At 53.2% G+C, this 20,396-nt stretch overlaps 2 protein-coding genes across 2 annotated transcripts; one reads left to right on the top strand and one right to left on the bottom strand.

Annotated features, from left to right (window-relative positions):
* Positions 1 to 1,441: 1,441 nt before the first annotated feature.
* On the bottom strand, positions 1,442 to 5,259 carry LAMTOR5 (late endosomal/lysosomal adaptor, MAPK and MTOR activator 5). The gene is made up of 4 exons (XM_077789053.2): positions 5,194 to 5,259; positions 3,447 to 3,508; positions 2,778 to 2,895; positions 1,442 to 1,766 (listed from the first exon to the last, which is right to left on the bottom strand). Exons 1-4 carry the CDS (start codon positions 5,226 to 5,228, stop codon positions 1,706 to 1,708), a joined length of 276 nt encoding a protein of 91 aa, XP_077645179.1. The 5' UTR covers positions 5,229 to 5,259; the 3' UTR covers positions 1,442 to 1,705.
* Positions 5,260 to 12,457: 7,198 nt separating this feature from the next.
* On the top strand, positions 12,458 to 19,250 carry LOC110469175 (embryonic pepsinogen). Its single transcript, XM_085561442.1, has 9 exons — positions 12,458 to 12,513; positions 12,838 to 13,000; positions 13,873 to 13,990; positions 14,403 to 14,521; positions 15,343 to 15,542; positions 17,468 to 17,581; positions 18,058 to 18,202; positions 18,738 to 18,836; positions 19,023 to 19,250. Exons 1-9 carry the CDS (start codon positions 12,458 to 12,460, stop codon positions 19,158 to 19,160), a joined length of 1,152 nt encoding a protein of 383 aa, XP_085417568.1. The 3' UTR covers positions 19,161 to 19,250.
* Positions 19,251 to 20,396: the final 1,146 nt, after the last annotated feature.

Below are 20,396 nucleotides of genomic sequence, written 5' to 3'. Positions count from 1 at the left end.
GAGAATTAATACAGCATAACTTTCTAACATTACACATATAATATTAATGGTAATATTTGTGAAAAGCCAATCATAAATATTCATTTTTCACATACACTGAGCTTTATTTAGGCAGGAGGGGGTTCGTAGTGAGTGGTTTAAGGGCCTGGAGGAAGGGGCAGAAGGGCAGCAGCATCTGCACTCAGGGGGATGCCCAGGGGGACCTGCAGCTCCAGCCGCTCCCAGCCTGGTGGATTCCCCAGGGCCAGCACGGAGCTGGGACAAGGCAGGATCAGGGCTCTGCTGCAGGTGAACACTGAGCTGGGAGGGAGTGTGGAGCCTGGCCAGGCTGCTCCTGTGAGAGCCTGTGACTGCCACTGCCCAAGAGCTGCTCCGAGGAGTAAAGTCAGAGCAGTGGCATTGTCATTTCACTGACTCAGCCCAAGCATGGGAATAGGAAAACCAGAAACTTCCACAGACACTGAAGGGTTTGATTTGCAGCCTTGGGAGAAGCTTGGATTGATGTAAAAATACAATACACGGATATTAAGCAGAAAAACAATAAACTTATGTTTTTACAGTTGTAAGTAAGAATATGCCTTAAGTGAGAAACTGTATGGGTAAGATGGTGAAATGTTTCTCGAGTAGCAATATAATAGGATGGAGTAGGTTGGGAGTTTAGAAGTTATAATAGAAACATTAAGTTAAAAACTTGTGAGTTAAAAGCCCATTAGATAAACATATCTGCAGTGCAGCAGAAGTAAATAAAGGTGATAGGTCAGAAAAGCAAAATAAATCCTGTGGCCTTTTCTATCGGTTTAGAAAGTTCTATATTACCTTACAACAAAAAATCTTGTGACTACTCTTAAGCTATAGCTGACTGCTTGCTCCTTTAAAATGTCACAGCCTCGGAGACTGATGTTTATCTGAGCAATAAATTCTTCTTAGCATGGAAATAATCCCATCCCTTCATTTCTAGCGGTGACAATGATACCCAAGTTTTCCCTCATGCTCTGCTGGGAAGCTTCCCTTCCCCTCCTGCAGCTGCAGCCCAGCTCCTTTTCCCTCCCCAGCACACAGGAACCTTTGGGGTGTAGCAGCTCCCCCACCCTTTTGCAGGATCGTTTCAAATCTGCGAGGGCAAGAGGGGCCTGGATTTGTGAGGATGTTGCCAAGATCCCTTCCCAGCTCCCAGGGCTGGGATCCCTTCCCACCTCTGAACTTCAACCCAAGGCACAGTGAGCAAGAACTCCCACAGAATGTTTAACTTGAGCAGGAGAAATGTTTCCTAGGAGAAATTCCTTGGAAAGCTTTTGTACCTTTTCTACTGAGGAGGCTCCACGAGTTCCAGTTTTTCTCCAGAGAAATGCCAATGGAGGCAGTGGGAGGAGTTACCCTCCCTGGCTTTGGGAAGGAAGCTCCAGGCCCAGCTCTCCCAGCCGGAGCAGAGAGAAGGCAGAAAGGTTTTTTACAGGTTATTTATTGATTTCTCCAACAAATAAGACCCCCCACGTACAGCAGGGAGGATCTGCATGGGCCTGGGGGCGTGCCCATGCTTCATCCTCAGCAGCACAAGGGCTGAAACGTGAGCTGGAGAGCCAGGGAGCTGCCCAGGAGCTGGTGAGAGGGAGGAAGGGAGGGAGGGAGAGCCTTCATCCCAGGTGTGGAGCTCCAAAGGGAGGGTGGCAGTGCAGGGAGGAGCCGGGAGCAGAGCTGCTTCCAGGGCTCAGGACAGCAGCTTGTGCACTGCCACGGTGATGCTGTCGTGCTTCTGGATCATGATGTTCCTACAGCAAGGAGCCAGGGCTGAGGGAGGGCAGCTGGGGGTGGCAGTGGGCAGGGGAACCACTGGGCAGCCCCAGGCCCCAGCCCCATCCCAGGCCTCGGCTGCTCCATCCCCCAGCTCCATGAGCAGTGACAGAGACATCCCTGCTGCCCCGACTCTGGCAGGCTGTCACCCACAGGGACCCAGGATTGTCACCCACAGAGACCCAGGATTGTCATCCCCAGGGAATCCCAGGCTCTGTCACCCACAGGGACCCAGGATTGTCATCCCCAGGGAATCCCAGGCTCTGTCACCCACAGGGACCCAGGATTGTCATCCCCAGGGAATCCCAGGCTCTGTCACCCACAGGGACCCAGGATTGTCATCCCCAGGGAATCCCAGGCTCTGTCACCCACAGGGACCCAGGATTGTCATCCCCAGGGAATCCCAGGCTCTGTCACCCACAGGGACCCAGGACTGTCACCCACAGAGACCCAGGATTGTCATCCCCAGGGAATCCCAGGCTCTGTCACCCACAGGGACCCAGGATTGTCATCCCCAGGGAATCCCAGGCTCTGTCACCCACAGGGACCCAGGACTGTCACCCACAGAGACCCAGGATTGTCATCCCCAGGGAATCCCAGGCTCTGTCACCCACAGGGACCCAGGATTGTCATCCCCAGGGAATCCCAGGCTCTGTCACCCACAGGGACCCTGGATTGTCACCCACAGAGACCCAGGATTGTCACCCACAGGGACCCCATGCTCTGTCACCCACAGGGACCCCAGGATTTGTCACTTACAGGGACCCCAGGCTCTGTGACCCACAGGGACCCCAGGGGGAAGAGCTCCTGAGCTGCAGGAACCAGCAGCCCCTGAAAGGTTTCCTGCTGCTTTTACATCCCCATTAAGCCAGGGACTGTGCCTGTGGCAGCCTCCCCCCACAGCTGCTCCAGGGATGTGACTCCAGGAGTCTCCCAGGGCTGGGGCAAGGCAAGGTGGGGCCAGCAGCAGCTGCAGGCTGGGGCCTCACCCGCTGTCCGACTCCAGGCACACCACGGGCGTGTCCGTGGGGTCCGAGGTCAGCTTGGCCGCCTGCTGGGCCAGCACCGAGATGATGCCGGCGTGCTCATCCGACAGGGTTCCCCTGCCTGCAGGGGTGGGAGGGCTGGGTACACCCCCTGTGCCAGGGCAGTGCTGGGGACAGGCTGACTGTCCCCCCAGGCCGAGGGGCTTGGTCCTGCCTGGCTCATTTCCCTCCCTGGTCCTGCCCCAGCCCATTTCCCTCCCTGGCCTGTTTCCCTCCCTGGTCTTGCCCCAACCCATTTCCCTCCCTGCCCCATTTCCCTCCCTGGGGGCTGACTCAGTGTCTCCCCAGATAGTTCCTCTCCCTCCACCAGAAACCCCGAGGTGAGCTGTCAGGAACAGGCAGGTGGTGGCAGGGCAGGTGTCCCCAGAGTGGCACTGGTGCAGGACAGCTGGGGAGGGGGGGTCTGTAGGGCCGGGTGGTGTCCCCATCCCGGGGAGCCCTTCAAAGGGAACGGGCAGGACTGGGAGCACCCCAACCCCCCGTGGGCAGTGCCGGGAGCCCCCAGCCCTTTGGAGCCCCTGGAGGGGCCGGGCAGTGCCAGGAGCCCCTGGAGGGGCCGGGCAGTGCCAGGAGCCCCCCAGTGCCCCCCACGCCCGCCGGTGCCTCACTCACAGCCCAGGTTGAGCCCCTGTGAGTCGGTGCACAGCACGCCCACCACGGCCGGGCTCTTCATGCTGGGGGTGACAGCGGCCTCAGAGCCGGAAGCGCAGCCCAGGACAGCCCCGGTGCCCCTGGCCCGGCCCCGTGTGCCCCCATGTTCTCCATGCCCCCCCAAGTTCCCCATATCCCCTGTGTCCCCCACGTCCCCCATATCCCACCCCATGGCTCCTGTGCCCCCATCATATGCCCCCAATGTCCCCCATGTTGCTCATATCCCCACTGTGCCCCCCCTGTCCCCCCACGTCCCCAAGTCACCATATCCCCTCGTGTCCCCCATATCCCCTATATCCTCCTGTCCCCAAGTCCCTCCATGTCCCCCCACATCCACCTGTATTCCCGTGTCCCCCCATATCCCCCCATGTCCCCCATGTCCCTGTGTCCTCCCTTGTCCCTGTGTCACTGTATCCCCTGTGTCCCCCTGTCCCCGAGTCCCCCCCATATCCCTGTGTCCTCTCATGTCCCCCCGTGTTCCCCCATATCCCCCCATGTTCCCTGTGCCCCCTCATATCCCCTATGTCCCCCCCCCACCCCCCATGTCCCCCCATATCCCCCATGTCCCCTCACATCCCCCATGTCCCCCCACGTCCCTGTGTCACCATATCCCCCGTGTTCCCCCATGTCCCCAAGTCCCTGCAAGTCCCCCATCTCCCTCCATGTCTCCCCGTGTTCCCCATATCCCCACTGACCCCCCACATCCCCATGTCACCATAACCCCTCCACGTCCCCCCGTCCCCGAGTCCTTCCATGTCCCCCCATACCCTCCATCTCCCTCGTGTCCCCCTGTGTCCATGTCCCCCGTGTTCCCCCATGTCCCTATGTCCGCCCACGTACCCGTGTCACCACATCCCCCGTGTCCCCTCACATCCCCCCGTGTCCCCTCACACCCCCCATCTCCCACATGCCCCATGTTCCCCATACCCCCCATACCCCACACCCCTGTCCCTCACGTCCCCCATATCCCCTGAGACCCCTCACATCCCCCAATGTCCCCCATATCTCCCGTGTCCCCCCCAGTCTCCTCACGTCCTCCATGTCCCCGTGTCCCCCATACCCCCCGTATCCCCTCACACCCCCCATGCCTCCCACATCCCCCATGTCTCCCACATGCCCCATGTTCCCCATACCCCCCATACCCCACACCCCCGTTCCCTCCCATCCCCCATATCCCCTGACACCCCTCACATCCCCACGTCCCCCCGTGTCTCCTCACATCCCCCATGTCCCCCACACCCCCCATATCCCCGGTGTCCCCTCACGCTCCCCATACCTCCCACATCCCCCATGTCTCCCACATGACCCACGTCCCCCGTACCCCCCATACCCCACATCCCTGTCCCTCCCATACCCCACATCCCCCCACAACTCCCAAAACCCCCGTGTCCCTTCCATCCCCCATATCCCTCACACCCCCGTGTCCCTTCCATCCCCCATATCTCCCCATACCCCCTGTGTCCCTCACGTCCCCCATATCCCCTCATACCCCTCCCACACCCCCGTGTCCCTCCCATCCCCTCACACCCCCCACACCCCTCACACCCCACACCCCCGTCCCTCACGCCCCCCACATCCCCTCACACCCCCCGTGTCCCTCCTATCCCCTCACACCCCCGTCCCTCCCATCCCCAATATCCCCCCACACTCCCCATGTCCCTCCCACCCCCCCACACCCCCGTGTCCCTCCCACCCCCGTGTCCCTCACGTCTCCTCCAGGTGCTGCTCCAGCGTCGCCTCCATGGCGGCTCTCCGGCACTTCCGCCCGTACGGCGGCTCCGCGCGGCCAAAAGCGCTCGGGGCGCGCTCGGCTCCGCGGGGAGCTCGGCTCTTGGGGCTCCGCACCCGCCGGTACCGAGCCCCGCCGTGCCCCGCCGTGCCCCGCCGTCCCCCGCCGGTACCGAGCCCCGCCGTGCCCCGCCGTGCCGCCCGGGGCTTGCAGCGCCGAAGGAAACCCAGCCGCGGTTTGAATGATGCTCCCGGACTCGCCGCGTTGCGAGCGTGGAGTCACAAATCCCTTTCCCGAGGTGCTGGCTCCTGGGTGCTGCCCTGAGTTCTTCTTTATTTTGTCCAGGAAAAATCAAGGTTGAGGCAATTTGAAGAGTGAAGGTGGATGTGAGAAGCCAAGAGCTTCCTCCTGTGGTTTTTTTATCCTGGCACACGGTAAAATTTGGGATGTGAGGCTCAGCAGCATCAGCCGGAGCAGGGCTGCTGGAGACCTGACTTTAATTCTTTTTACACTTTTCAGTTGTGTACAGGGGAAAACAAAATTCCGAGGGGCATCGAAGGCACTTGAGACGACATTTCGTGTTCAGACTCAGGAGTTTGTTATTCCTTACCAATGTTACGGTCTCACAGCAGCGAGTTCTGCAGGTTTTTATTAGCAAAGTACAAAATTATTAACTGTCCCTTGTTATAATTTCGTTTAAGGCTAAGTTATCTCATTAAGAAATGATAATTGCATTATTTTCACTTTTAACCCAATAACTAATCCCTTGAAGAGGACTTTTCTGTCCAGTTACAAAACACCAGCCAAACCCATGGAGAAGGTGAAGAAGGAGCAGCCTTCACCCTAAAACTTCTATTTTGCTCCATATTTATTGCTAATTTCTAAAACCCCAAACTCTGACTTTTCCACCCTGTAATATTAACACACTTTTAACCAACTCCACACCACAATCCCAGTTCTATCTGCTGCCTGCAGCCACCCCCAGCCATGGTAAAGAAAGAGAAGGAATTTAAAAAAAATCAGCATTTACATCAAAAAAACACCAAATAAAGAGATAGTTTCCCTTCAGGCAGAAGCAGGACTTAATCACAAACTTTAATTTGGGGTGTGTGCAGAGCTGCTCCTGGAAAATCTGTGGAGGTGGGAGCTGGGCAAGGGAGCCAGTGGGGTTTGGGGGAGTTTGGGGGATTTTGGTACTCTAACATCACCAATTTTTATTTGTTTGTTTTTTTGTTCCTATTTACTTATTTGTTTCTTATTTATATATCTAGGTATCTATTTATTTCTATATTATATTATATTATATTATATTATATTACATTGCATTACATTACATTACATTACATTACATTATATTACATTACATTACATTATATTAATCTATCTATTTATTATTTATTTCTTCTATTTCTCTATTCATTCATTCGTTTGTTTCATGTACTCATTTCTATTCCAGTTTATTTGCAAAGCCCCCCCAGGTGTGGCTGTGGCAGGCTCTGCATTTCCATCCCCTGTGAAGTCGTTGGGATTTGGTGTTTGAGGCAAAAACTTCCCTGTGCTTGCTTCCCCCCGTCAAAAACATCCAAAATTGGGTGAAAATAAAACACTGCCAAGACCAGGATGAATTTCTTTAGGTTGTGTTTTTTTACATCAGGATTTTTTTCTTTTTATTGGTGAGAGAAAATCCTGCTGAGGGGAGGCTGCATCCCCAGGCTGGTGAGTTTGTGGCACCCAAACCCCCCAGGAAGGGCTCCCATGGCAATAAAGAGAGGAAAAAAATCAGAAAAACCCCCACAATAATTCATAAAACTGTCAAAAAATATATAATTTTATGGTTTGGGTTTATTTTATGAAACTACCTTATTTTATGAGCTGCCTCTGACCTTCCACAAGCTTGAAAATGGGCAGAAAGTGCTATAAATTTGAGAGTTTTGCTTAATTTTTAGACATCTCTGGGTGGAAAATATTACAAATTCTTTTCTCCCAGCAGATCTCACCACAACAAAAAGAAACAAAACGTCTTGGCAGCTTTGCTGGAGCTCACCCTGGGTCAGGGGAGGCTCCGTGTGGTGGAAAAGTCTCTCCTCCAACCCGTGCTTCTAGGTAATGGGGAATATCCTAGGGAATATCCTTTTAACTTTGAGGAAATAGGAAATATCCTTTTAACTTCTAGGAAATAGGAAATATCCTAGGAAATAGGAAATATCCTAGGGAATATCCTTTTAACTTCTAGGAAGTAGGAAATATCCTAGGAAATAGGAAATATCCTAGGGAATATCCTTTTAACATCTAGGAAATGGGAAATATCCTAGGAAATAGGAAATATCCTAGGAAATATCCTTTTAACTTCTAGGAAATAGGAAATATCCTAGGAAATAGGAAATATCCTAGGAAATATCCTTTTAACTTCTAGGAAGTAGGAAATATCCTAGGAAATAGGAAATATCCTAGGGAATATCCTTTTAACATCTAGGAAAGGGGAAATATCCTTTCCTCTTCGAGGAAATGGGGAATATCCTTTTAACTTCTAGGAAATGGGGAATATCCTAAGGAATATCCTTTTAACTTTGAGGAAATAGGAAATATCCTAGGAAATATTCTTTTGACTTCTAGGAAATGGGGAATATCCTTTTAACTTCGAGGAAATAGGAAATATCCTAGGAAATATCCTTTTATCGTCTAGGAAATGGGGACTATCCTAGGAAATATCCTTTTAACTTCTAGGAAATGGGGACTATCCTAGGAAATATCCTTTTAACTTCTAGGAAATTGGGACTATCCTAGGAAATATCCTTTTAACTTCTAGGAAATGGGGACTATCCTAGGAAATATCCTTTTAACTTCTAGGAAATTGGGACTATCCTAGGAAATATCCTTTTAACTTCTAGGAAATGGGGACTATCCTAGGGAATATCCTTTTAACTTCTAGGAAATGGGGACTATCCTAGGGAATATCCTTTTAACTTCTAGGAAATGGGGACTATCCTAGGAAATATCCTTTTAACTTCTAGGAAATGGGGACTATCCTAGGGAATATCCTTTTAACTTCTAGGAAATGGGGACTATCCTAGGGAATATCCTTGTAATTTCCCCCTGGAGGAGCCAGCTCCCGCGGGGGAAGCGCGGTGGCGAGGCAGGGACCGGGAAATGATCCCGGTGGCGGTGAGCGGAGCTCGGGGCTCTTTGATCCCGGAGCTCCTCCCCGCCGGAACGGAGCCAGGAGCCGCCCGGGGCCGAACGTGCGAGTCCCCGGCTCTGCTTGATGTTCTGCTCCAAGGTGAAGCGAGAGGTTCCTCCGCGAGAGCCCGAGCGGGGCGGGAGCGACCGGGAACGGCCGGGACGGGACAAGGACACGGCTGGGATGGGAGTGGGACAGGGATGGGACGGGACAAGGACAGGGCTGGGATGGGACAAGGACAGGGCCGGGACGGGACAAGGACAGGGATGGGACGGGACAAGGACAGGGATGGGACGGGACAAGGACAGGGCTGGGATGGGACAAGGACAGGGATGGGACGGGACAAGGACAGGGCTGGGATGGGACAAGGACAGGGCTGGGACGGGACAAGGACAGGGCTGGGACGGGACAAGGACATGGCTGGGATGGGACAAGGACACGGCTGGGACGGGACAAGGACAGGGCTGGGACGGGACAAGGACAGGGCTGGGATGGGACAAGGACAGGGCTGGGACGGGACAAGGACAGGGCTGGGACGGGACAAGGACAGGGATGGGATGGGACAAGGACAGGGCCGGGATGGGACAAGGACACCGCTGGGACGGGACAAGGACAGGGATGGGATGGGACAAGGACAGGGCTGGGACGGGACAAGGACAGGGATGGAATGGGACAAGGACACGGCTGGGACGGGACAAGGACAGGGCCGGGACGGGAGTGGGACAGGGATGGGATGGGACAAGGACATGGCTGGGATGGGACAAGGACAGGGATGGAATGGGACAAGGACACGGCTGGGATGGGAGTGGGACAGGGATGGGATGGGACAAGGACAGGGATGGGATGGGACAAGGACAGGGATGGGATGGGACAAGGACACGGCTGGGACGGGACAAGGACAGGGCTGGGACGGGAGTGGGACAGGGATGGGATGGGACAAGGACAGAGCTGGGATGGGACAAGGACACAGCAGGGATGGGATCAGGACATGGCTGGGATGGGATCTGACCCAGACATGGATGGGATAGGAGCAGGACACAGCTGAGGTGTCACAAACCCACACACGCCACATCCTGCTCTGAATGTTCCACACCTAAAATAATTTAATGGATAGTTTCCAAACAGCAGGGGAATATCCTCTATTCTATTCTATTCTATTCTATTCTATTCTATTCTATTCTATTCTATTCTATTCTATTCTATTCCATTCCATTCCAGTCTATTCTAGTCTATTCTATTCTATTCATTATTCTCCTCTCTAATTCTCCTCTCTCCTCCCTAATTATTCTAGTCTATAATTCTCTTACCATTATATTATTTTATTTTATTCTCATTATCTGATATTGTAATTCTCTTCTAATGTAATTGCCTTATATTCAGTTCTCTATTCTCTTCTACTCTAGTCTCTTCCTCACTGGACTTCAGGAGTTTTATGTATTTATATCATTAAAATAAGGACTACATAATCATATTTTAGTTTCTTAGAAATAATAGTATCCCTTATACATTATACATTAATATCATTAATATATTTATTTCAATAATTTCTATTTATTTTAAATTTTTGTTTGTTTTATTTTTTTTTAATATTAGTTTTTTTGGAGCAAATTTTTGTGGTTCCTACAATTCATCCTGGTGGCTTCCCACACTCCAAATCCATCTTGAACTCCCTCCTGACACCAAACTGGGATGAGCTTCATTGAATTTTTGGCTGCCACAGCCCAACCACTTCCCACTCCTCTACAAACCACCTGGATAATTTCAGCAGAAAAATCATTATAAGCGGTTATATTTTTATATAACAGTTCTAAATCATTATAAGTGGATAAAAATCATTATAAATTCCTACTTTACTGCGCTGCAAGATTCACCTCTGCTGTGGAAACCCTCTGTGTCCCTGCAGTGGAGGGGACATCCCAGCCCCCAGATCAGGAGTGGCTTTGCCCAGAGCATCCTCACAACAGCCGCAATTCCCACAGTGCCAGAGCAATCCCTAGGTCAGGGGTGGCTCCGTGTGATGGAAAAAACTTCTCCTCCAACCTGAGCTTCCCAAGAAAGGCTCAGCAGTCTCTGTTGTTGGGTCTCAAGGCAGTTTATTGCAAGTTATCTAAAAGATTTTCTCCTGGGGCTGCTGTGGTTTGCTCACAGCTCAGGCAGAGGCACACACACACCCTGACATCCTCTCTGACCCCGACTGCTTCTTTTCTCCCCGCCCAGGGCTGCTGCTGTCTTTTATATGGTACATTACGTGTGACATGTTTGCAGTTTTCCCCAATGCCTATTACCTATATTAAATGATGATTTTCTATCTTTTATATGGTACATTACGTGTTACATGGTCACAGTTTTTCCCAATGCCTATTACCCATATTAAATGGTGATTTTCTACTCTAAACCAATCTGTGAGTGCCAACATCACCAAGAACATGGAGGTGAGGAAGAAGAAAGAGGGAGGACAGGGCAGGCCCAGATCCCAAATCCATCTTAAACCCTCTGACCCCCATGTACAAAACCAAAACCTCCCTGTGCAGCACTCAAAAATTCTTCCCTCTACTTTGTGACTACTTCTACTCTAATATCTAAACTTTTGTGACTTCTTGTTCTTCCTGCAAGGTTGGTAACTCATTCCATGGCTCAAACCCAAAATCACAGCTGTTTCCAGCTGTGCCAGGGTCTCAAATGCTTCTGACCGGGGCTTGGAACCTCCAAACATGTCTGAGGGACATTTTGAGTTCCCAACACCAAAGTAAATTAAACAGTTACAACTAAATAAATGAAAAATCTGTATTCTTTTCCCTTCCACGCACAAGGAAACCCAATCCCCTGCCCAGCAGGTTCTGAGGGGTGGGACACGCTGCCGGGTCCCGCATCCCCCCCGCTCCTGGCACGGCGCTCCGGGGCCGCGATCGCGGCGGCGCCGCAGCTCGGAGGGGCCGGAGCCGTGCGGGGGTCCCGTGGCTCGGGCACGGCTCCGGGGTCACCTTGTGCTGTTTGCAGCCGCCGGGGTCGGTGATAACGGGGGGTCACGGGCGGCAGCAGCCGCCGGGGCCCCTCCCGTGCCAGCCCGGGCCGCTCCTGCAAACAGCTCCGCGCTCCCCGTGGGGCCCTGCGTGCTCCTGCACAGCCAGAAGGATGCCCCCAGCTCTGGCGTCTGCAGCAGCAGGGTGTGGAGCTGCTGGAGCAATTCCAGAGGGGATTTTGTTCCCAAGGTTGGAGGCCTCTGCTCTGGAGGCAGGCTGGGGGAGCTGGGGGTGCTCACCTGGACTGGAGAACTCACAGAATTCACAGAATCACCAGGCTGGAAGAGACCTTAAAGATCATCGAGTCCAGCCCATGCCCCAACACCTCAACTAAACCCTGGCACTGAGTGCCACAGCCAGAGAAGGCTCCAGGGAGAGCTCAGAGCCTCTTCCAGTGCCCAGAGGGGCTCCAGGAGAGCTGGAGAGGGACTGGGGACAAGGGATGGAGGCACAGGACACAGGGAATGGCTCCCACTGCCAGAGGGCAGGGATGGATGGGAGATTGGGAAGGAATTGTTCCCTGTGAGGGTGGGCAGGCCCTGGCACAGGGTGCCCAGAGCAGCTGTGGCTGCCCCTGGATCCCTGGAAGTGCCCAAGGCCAGGCTGGACAGGGCTTGGAGCAGCCTGGGACAGTGAAAGTTCCCTTCCCCTGGCAGGGGATGGGACTGGATGAGCTTCAAAGTCCCTTCCAACATGAATTATCCTGGAATTACGGATCTATGCCCACAGCCAGGCAGTTCCTGGTTCGGATGAAGGGTTTGGGACCTAAAGGATGGAGAGTTTGGGTTTGGGATCCAGTGGGGAGCACGGGCCCCCCAGGAAAGGCTCATGGGTGGCATTAGGGGACAGTTCCCCCCCTGCCAGGTGACGTGTGACTCGTGTGTGCTGTGTCCTTCAGTCCCTGGGTGTCACCTGCCTTGGCCAGGTGCCCAAAGGAGAGGAGGGGGCAGCTCCTGCTGGTACCAGCTGCTCTTGGCACGGCAGCTGGGGTGGGCAGGGGCTTTATAAACCAGCAGGAACCTGCCCTGGTGGCTGTCCTGGCAGGATGTGGCTCCTCCTGCTCCTCTGCGCTGCCCCTGCCCTCTGCCAGGGTGTCACCAGGTGAGCCACAGCAGCATCACTGCCAGGGCCACTGGGAAAAGTGAGGGGGAAATGAGAATCTGGAGGCTTTTCATGGCTTGGGGGAGCAGAGGGGAGGTCTGAGGCTGCCGAAAGCTGCTCCAGGGGTGCAGAGAATGAGGGAGGGACTGGTTTCTAGGGTTGTTTTGGGATTTTAGAGGAAATCCCTGACTCAGAGTTTTGGGGCAGATTCCTGTGCTCCTGCTGTTGGATCAGAACATTTGAGGTGTCAAACACTCCTCGCTGGAGCTGCAGGCAGCAAAATCTCCTCTCACTCTTCTTTTTTTCCCTTGTTTCTTGTGCCAGGCTGCCCTTGGAAAGGGGGAAGAAGCTGAGAGATGTCCTCAGGGAGAAGGATTTGCTGCACCAGTTCTTCCAGCATCACCACTACGACATCGGCACCAAATTCCCACATGCTTTTCCCAATGGAACCAGGGTGGCCACTGAGCCTCTGCTGAACACCCTCGACGTGAGTATGGGCTCCAATCCCCAGGGACACGGCCCTGGCAAGGATGGTGTGATGTCCATCCCTCTGTCCAAACCCAAATCCTCCATCCCAAAGCCTCCAGCTCACATCCTCCACCCCTCCTTGCCCACACTGCTGGCCCTGAGAGATGTCCCCCAGGAGCTCTGCTGGAAGCAGGGGCTCTCCATGAAGCAGGGGACCAAGCCTGGGGAAGCTCCAGGTTGGGTTTCTGTCAGAATCTGAGGTATTGATGATTCTGAGATTGTAAAAGTCTCTGTCTGTCAGCCCCGCTGCCAAAGCAGAAGCCATCATTGGTCTGTGCTGGTTTCCAGGTTGTTTATTCTGTTTATCTCTCACATGTTCTGCTGCCCTGCCCAGCTCTGTCCTGCAGGGCAGCGTGTGGGGCTCTGCCCTCAGTGGGATGTGACAAACATTCAATACCAGAAACTCCCTGGGCTGCATTGACAAGAACGTGCCAATATCTGTCACCTACGTTGGACAGTGTGTCCCCAGCCTGAACCAACAGAAAAATGCCAATACCACAGTGACACATGGAGGGCATGAAGAAGGAGAAAAAGGACAAGGCACACCCAATTTCCTCCAGCTTGTCCCCTTTGGACCCCTCATCTAGAATCCTAAAATTTTACTTTTGCACCCGTGCCACATTTAATTATTACTTATATCAAACACTCGGAGCTGGTAGTTCATCCTGTAAGATTGAAAACTCTTTTCCATGGACAGAGATCACAGCCAGTGTCTCTGGGGGCTCTGTCCAGGGGGTTCCTGACCCCTGCCAGGGTCCCAGGGCAGTGAGAGGGAAGCCCTGGATTCCCACAGGTTTCATGCCCCCAAATCTGTGCCTCGCCTGGCTGCAGGTGGAATACTACGGGACCATCTCCATCGGCACCCCCCCGCAGGACTTCAGCGTGGTCTTCGACACCGGCTCCTCCGACCTCTGGGTCCCCTCCGTGTCCTGCCCCAGCCTGGCTTGCCGTGAGTAGAATCCAGGCCCAGCTGCACATCCTGGTTTTGTAACGGCTCCACCGAGCCCGAAAATTGGGGTGACATTGCCAGGGGAGAGGGGATCACCCAGCTGGGCCCAAGGCAGCTGTGCAATGAGCTGCAGTGGGGAATATTTGGGGTGTAGGGGCTGCCCAGAGCTGCGTTCCTCAGGTGATGTGATTACTGCTTGGTGCCTCAGTTTCCCCATCTGTCCAAGGGGGATGGGAATGCCTGTGGATCCCTGGCTGGAGGAGGAGGGGAAGGATGAGCAGCAAATGCTCACAGCTAAATTACTCCTGAAGGCAGGATGATAAACGGCAATTCAGCAGGACTCCTCCTCCCACACCTCCCTTAGGCTTGGCCTTGCCCAAAGGTTTGATTCCGTGTTTTTCCATTTATCTAGGAACCCACCAGGTGTTTGACCCCTCTCAGTCCTCCACCTACAAGAGCACAGGGCTGAGTCTGTCCATCCACTACGGCACGGGCGAGATGGAGGGGATCGTGGGCTCCGACACCGTCACCGTGAGTGTCCGTGGTGTGGCTGGGGCTCTGGGGAAATCCCACCCCTAAAGCTGGCCTGTTTGCTAACCAAGGAGCCCAAGCAGGACAAGCTGTCCTGCAGTCAGTGTTTTTGCAGCCATGGGATCAACACCGGGCTGGCAATGAACATCTCACTGCTAAAGTGAGATCTGGTGAGATAAGCTGGGTTTATGACTCACAGACACTCGCTTTAAAAGCCACACCAAACTTCTGCAAAGCAGAAATCTTCATGTCTTCCTGGAAATGTGTGGGATTTCTCCTGTGGCTGGGGACACCACTTCAGGGATTAATGAAGGAATCTGTGCAGATTATCATTGATTTGGTGGCAAGTTACATCCAACTCCTAATCAATCCTATTCTTTTTGCCAGCTTTAACCCAGGTGCCTTGCTGTAGTGCACCTTTTATGTTATGCTGGAACCTATCTGTAGTTCTTTAGTTTTATCCTGTGCAGTAATTCATCTGTTATCTTTCCTCTGTGCATTTTCCTATGAAATATTTCATCTTTTATTAAATGCATGTGATTTACCATCATTAAAGTTGTGGGACGAGGTTGCAGAATTCAAACCCTTGATATTCTGAGGTAAGATTGGCTCCCGCAGCCTCCAGACTCCTGTCTCTGAGGAGGGGCTCCGAAAGCCAGGGCCCCTCTCAGCCCCTCCTGTCTTGGTTTTTGGGTTATCAATAACTTTTGTCTGAAGCTCCTGCTCCACCTGCAGCAGAAGATCCCCTGCTCCTTCCCCACCAGATGAAGCCCAGGATCCCAGCGCCTGCTCCAGGCCTCATGGCGCCTCCCTGTCCCCAGGTGGCCTCTCTGGTGGACACCAACCAGCTCTTCGGCCTCAGCACCGCTGAGCCTGGCCAGTTCTTTGTGGACGTCCAATTCGATGGGATCCTGGGCTTGGGATACCCAAACCTGGCTGCTGATGGCGTCACGCCGGTCTTTGATAACCTGGTGAACCAGGGCTTGCTGCAGGAGAACCTCTTCTCTGTCTACCTGTCCCGGTGAGACCCCTGGGCTTGCGGGGCTGGGGAACGGGGGACACCTCGTGCACAGCTCGGGCTCCTCCCTCCTCCCTTCTGTCTTGGTTTGGAAAGACAGGAGTCTGTGAAGGAAGGCAAAAGCCTCCTGTGAAATGGAAAAGGTAAACCTCCTCCCTCCGGATTACCACAATTTTAAAAAAGGCTCTCAGGCAAAGATATGGGAATGGGAATAACAGTTCTTTACTAGGAGAAAAACTAAATAATAATAATAATAAAAATGTAATTAGTACAAACAAAAATAGTGATGGAGTCAGAAACCTGACACCCTGAGGAGTCAGGGAGTTGGTAATAGTCCAGTTAAATGGTGCCTGCTCCTCCTGGAGGGGCAGATGGAATGCTGCTGGAGCGGGGATCTGGAGCAGGGTGGAGTTTTCTCTGAAGATCTGGGGATGGAGGAGTTGGGCCTGGTCTTTCTCTGGGAATCCAGCAGAGAAGAAGCTGCTCCTCTGGGAATCCAGTGAAGGGCTGCTCTGGTGTCCCAAAAATGCTGCTTTTATGCAGGTAGGAATGCTTGGCTCCTCCCTCTGGGCGGAGCATCTCACCATGGGATGATGGAACTTTCCCAGTCATGCAGTGAGACATTCAATGGCCATTAACAGAAGATATCTCCCCGGAGGGAGACATTGTTCTTGGGAGAGATAAGAAAACTGCCCCACCTCCAACAGATGGAAATAGAATCCATGCTGATCTCACAGCCAGGACACCTTCTCACTGCTGCCCTGGGATGTCGTGTCTGTGACACCACGTGCAAGGGCTGGGGCTACCAGCCTCCCAGAGAGCTTCTGGCTGGCTGGGGAAGAGTTTCCAGGCACCTGGCTCCTGGTTCCAAAGGGCCTGGCCCTGCTGCTCTGCAGTGGTGAGGTGATGGAACCCAAGCCTGGTTTAGGGGCTTCATGTGGTGGAAAAACTTCTCCTCCAACCTGAGCTTCCCAAGAAAGGCTCAGCAGTCTCTGTTGTTGGGTCTCAAGGCAGTTTATTGCAAGTTTTCTAAAAGATTTTCTCCTTGGACTGCTGTGGTTTGCTCACAGCTCAGGCAGAGGCACACACACACCCTGACATCCTCTCTGACCCCGACTGCTTCTTCTCTCCTGCCCAGGGCTGCTGCTGTCTTTTATATGGGACATTACGTGTTACATGGTTACAGTTTTTCCCCAATGCCTATTACCTATATTAAATGGTACTTTTCTATCTTTTATATGGGACATTACGTGTGACATGGTTACAGTTTTCCCCAACGCCTATTACCTATATTAAATGGTGATTTTCTATCTTTTATATGGTACATTACGTGTTACATGGTTACAGTTTTCCCCAATGCCTATTGCCTATATTAAATGGTGCTTTTCTATCTTTTATATGGTACATTACGTGTTACATGTTCACAGTTTTCCCCAATGCCTATTACCTATATTAAATGGTGATTTTCTACTCTAAACCAATCTGTGAGTGCCAACATCACCAAGAACATGGAGGTGAGGAAGAAGAAGGAGGGAGGACAGGACAGGTCCAGATCCCAAATCCATCCTAAAACTTCTGACCCCCATGTACAAAACCAAACCCCCCCGTACAGCACTCAAAAATTCTTCCCTCTACTTTGTGACTACTTCTACTCTAATATCTAAACTTTTGTGACTTCTTGTTCTTCCTGCAAGGTTGGTAACTCATTCCATGGCTCAAACCCAAAATCACAGCTGTTTCCAGCTGTGCCAGGGTCTCAAATGCTTCTGACCTGGGCCTGGAACCTCCAAAAATGTCTGAGGGACATTTTGAGTTCCAACAGTGAGGAGGGGAGGATGTGACACCATTAGCATCCCACCCTTGGGACACAGGGCCCTGCACTGAACCACATGGTAATCTCCCTTCTTTTCCTTCCCTGCATCATCCAGTGACACAGAAGGGAGCGTGGTCATCTTCGGGGGCATCGATGAGTCCTATTTCACCGGCCCCATCAACTGGATCCCTGTCTCTTACCAGGGCTACTGGCAGATCTCCATGGACAGGTGACAAACCGGCTCTGTTGCTCTCTGGTCTCCTCAGAGCATTGCTTCTAAAGTGACATTGAGCCCAGCAGCACCAGAGGCTTCCACTGACACCCCCACCGCAGGGCTGAGGGATGCAGGGGGACAAGGGGACAAACTCTGAAGTACTTTGGTGATGGACACCCAAAAGGAGGATGATGTGTGCCTGGGGCACAGCCTAGTTCCTGTCATTTAGGAGATGTCTCTGGTGATGAGGGGAGCAAAATCACGGGTCAAAACCTCCTTTGTTGGGCTGGAGTGGGTCCCAGCTGCTGGGATGTGTTCAGTGCCATGTCTGCAATGGTGGCTGCGTTCCCGGCTGGCTCTGCAGCTCCAGACAGGAAAAGGCTCACAGGCAGCACCTGGGATTACCCAGCTTTAACTCCTATAAAGGAAGTTAAAAACCATCCCTAAGGCCCGTTGGTTATTTCACAGCCCCTGTTGGTCTCTCCCCACAGCATCATTGTGAACAGCCAGGAGGTCGCGTGCGCTGGGGGCTGCCAGGCCATCATCGACACCGGCACTTCCCTCGTGGCCGGGCCACCCTCGGGCATCAGGAACATCCAGAGCGCAGTTGGGGCCAGGCAGGATGAGTATGGAGAGGTGAGAGCTTGCCCCGCTGGCCCTGGAGGCAGCTGGCACAGCAGAGCCCAGCCAAGGCTGCTGCCACGCTCGGGGAAACCGTCCCGTGCTCACGGCAGCCCTGGCAGAGACACCCTGGGGCTCTCTGGTTCGTCAGCGAGACAGAACCACGGGATGTCCTGAGCTGGAAGGGACCCACCAGCATCATCCAGTCCAACCCCTGCCTGGCACAGACACCCCAACAACCCCACCCTGAGCACCCCTGGCAGCGCTGTCCAAACCCTCCTGCAGCTCTGGCAGCCTCGGGCTGTGCCCATTCCCTGGGGAGCCTGGGCAGTGCCAGCACCTCTGGGGAAGAACCTTTCCCTGAGCTCCAGCCTGACCTTGCCCTCACACAGCTCCAGCCCTTCCCTGGGTCCTGGCCCTGCTGACAGAGCTTGGAGCTCTCTCTGCTGCCCCTCGGGAGGAGGTTGAAAGCCCCAGTGAGGTCTCCCCTCACTCCCCACCCTCTGGCCACGTTTCCCTGCTGAGAGCCCCTTCCCTCTGCTCCCTGCAGCACAGCGTGAACTGCAGCTCCATCGCTGCCATGCCCGATGTCATCTTTGTCATCGACGGGGTCCAGTACCCCGTGTCCGCCGTGGCCTACACCGAGCAGGTGAGTGGGACCAGCTGCTCCTGGCTGCAGGAGCTTCTCTCAAGGTCCTTCTGTTCTCTCCAGTGGCTCTGGTCTCCTTGGTGTCTCCCATTCCCACGGGAGATGGATGGCCACAGGCCTCCACGGCAATGCAAGAAGAGATTCCAGCCCACTCTCCCCTAATTTCCTTCTTGTTCTCAAATGCAGCAGAACCAAGAATCTTGCATGAGCAGCTTCCAGGACACCTCTGGGGACCTCTGGATCTTGGGAGATGTCTTCATCAGGGTGTACTACAGCATCTTTGACCGGGCCAACAACCGTGTTGGGCTGGCCAAGGCTGTTTAGATCCACCACGATGGGAGTGGTGCTGGGGTTTTGTCCACACCCAGACCCCGACCATGGCTTTTGGCACAAATAAAGTGTTGGTGGTTCTGAGCTGCTGGCTGTGTGTTTATTTCTGATGGGATCACAGCAGTCAGGAAGGAGCTGCTCTGTGGTGGCCAAGGACCATTTGGTCATCACAGTTCTGCTGAGGGCCCTTGAGAGCTGTGATCGCTGCAGGGCTGAGGGGTGGAAGCCAAGATTGGCTCTTTTATTGGGGCTACAACAAGTGGGGGATTCTGGAACCCCCGAATTTCCACAATGTTGGAACTCAAAATGTCCCTCAAACAGTTTTGGAGGTTCCAGGCCCAGGTCAGAAGCATTTGAGACCCTGGCACAGCTGGAAACAGCTGTGATTTTGGGTTTGAGCCATAGAATGAGTTACCAAACTTGCAGGAAGAACAAGAAGTCACAAAATGTTTAGATATTAGAGTAGAAGTAGTCACAAAGTAAAGGGAAGAAGTTTTGAGTGCTGTACAGAGGGGTTATAACAATTCATCCTGGCTGTACTATTGTTTTCTAGTTGTTCAGTAACTAAGGTTTGGTATCTCAAAACTTGTTGCCATCTCAAGCTCTGTATTTCCTAAATCTTTTGCTAGGCAATCATATTTATATGGCTTTCCTATTTCATCTTCCCCAAAAAACTCCAATATGCAAATGGACTAAAACTTATAAAAGTGAGACCCCCGTGACCAGTTGTGCATTTTGTGACCATTTTGGTTCATCTTGGGTGTAGCTCTGGCTGGGCTCTTGTGCTGCCCAAGGCGGATCCATGGAGACATCCTAATAAATTTCTGCTTAATTATTTAGCTCTGTCCAGCCTCTGTTCCAGGCCAGCCTTCACAAGGCATCACTGTGAGCAACAAGAAATGAGGCAGGTGCAGTGGGAACGGCGACTCCGAGGCTCAGCCATGCAGGATCAGCCCTGCCAGGACGGACAAGACCTGGAGGAGCAGCCAGGGGCTGGATCTGGCCTTGCAAAGTGGGGTGGGAGTGGGACCTTGGTCTTTATTCCAGGCAGGACCGACTCCCTCCATGCCTAAATCCTCCTCCCGCCTGGCGCTGAGAATTCCCTGCAAAGAGATTCCCCCCGGGAGCATCCCCCTGGCCGGGGCAGCCCTTCCTGCAGCAGTGTTCACATTCCAATAAAGGAATAAAGCAAGGAAAAGCTTCTTTGGAGAGCGGGGAGCGAGCCGGGGC

The sequence above is a fragment of the Lonchura striata genome, chromosome 26 (genome assembly GCF_050655825.1).
Source record: "Lonchura striata isolate lonStrDom1 chromosome 26, ASM5065582v1, whole genome shotgun sequence".
In the NCBI taxonomy this organism is placed as follows: Eukaryota; Metazoa; Chordata; class Aves; order Passeriformes; family Estrildidae; genus Lonchura; species Lonchura striata.
This window is presented reverse-complemented; position numbering and strand designations above follow the sequence as displayed.

Coding starts and splice junctions, on each gene's coding strand:
- LAMTOR5 (XM_077789053.2), bottom strand. CDS start 5,228: ATGGAGGCGACGCTGGAGCAGCACCTGGAGGAGAC. Junction 3,509..5,193: donor GAGCAGCACCTGGAGGAGAC/GTGAGGGACACG, acceptor TGTCACCCCCAG/CATGAAGAGCCCGGCCGTGG. Junction 1,767..2,777: donor TGCCTGGAGTCGGACAGCGG/GTGAGGCCCCAG, acceptor TCCTTGCTGTAG/GAACATCATGATCCAGAAGC.
- LOC110469175 (XM_085561442.1), top strand. CDS start 12,458: ATGTGGCTCCTCCTGCTCCTCTGCGCTGCCCCTGCCCTCTGCCAGGGT. Junction 14,522..15,342: donor TGGGCTCCGACACCGTCACC/GTGAGTGTCCGT, acceptor CCCTGTCCCCAG/GTGGCCTCTCTGGTGGACAC. Junction 15,543..17,467: donor TTCTCTGTCTACCTGTCCCG/GTGAGACCCCTG, acceptor TGCATCATCCAG/TGACACAGAAGGGAGCGTGG.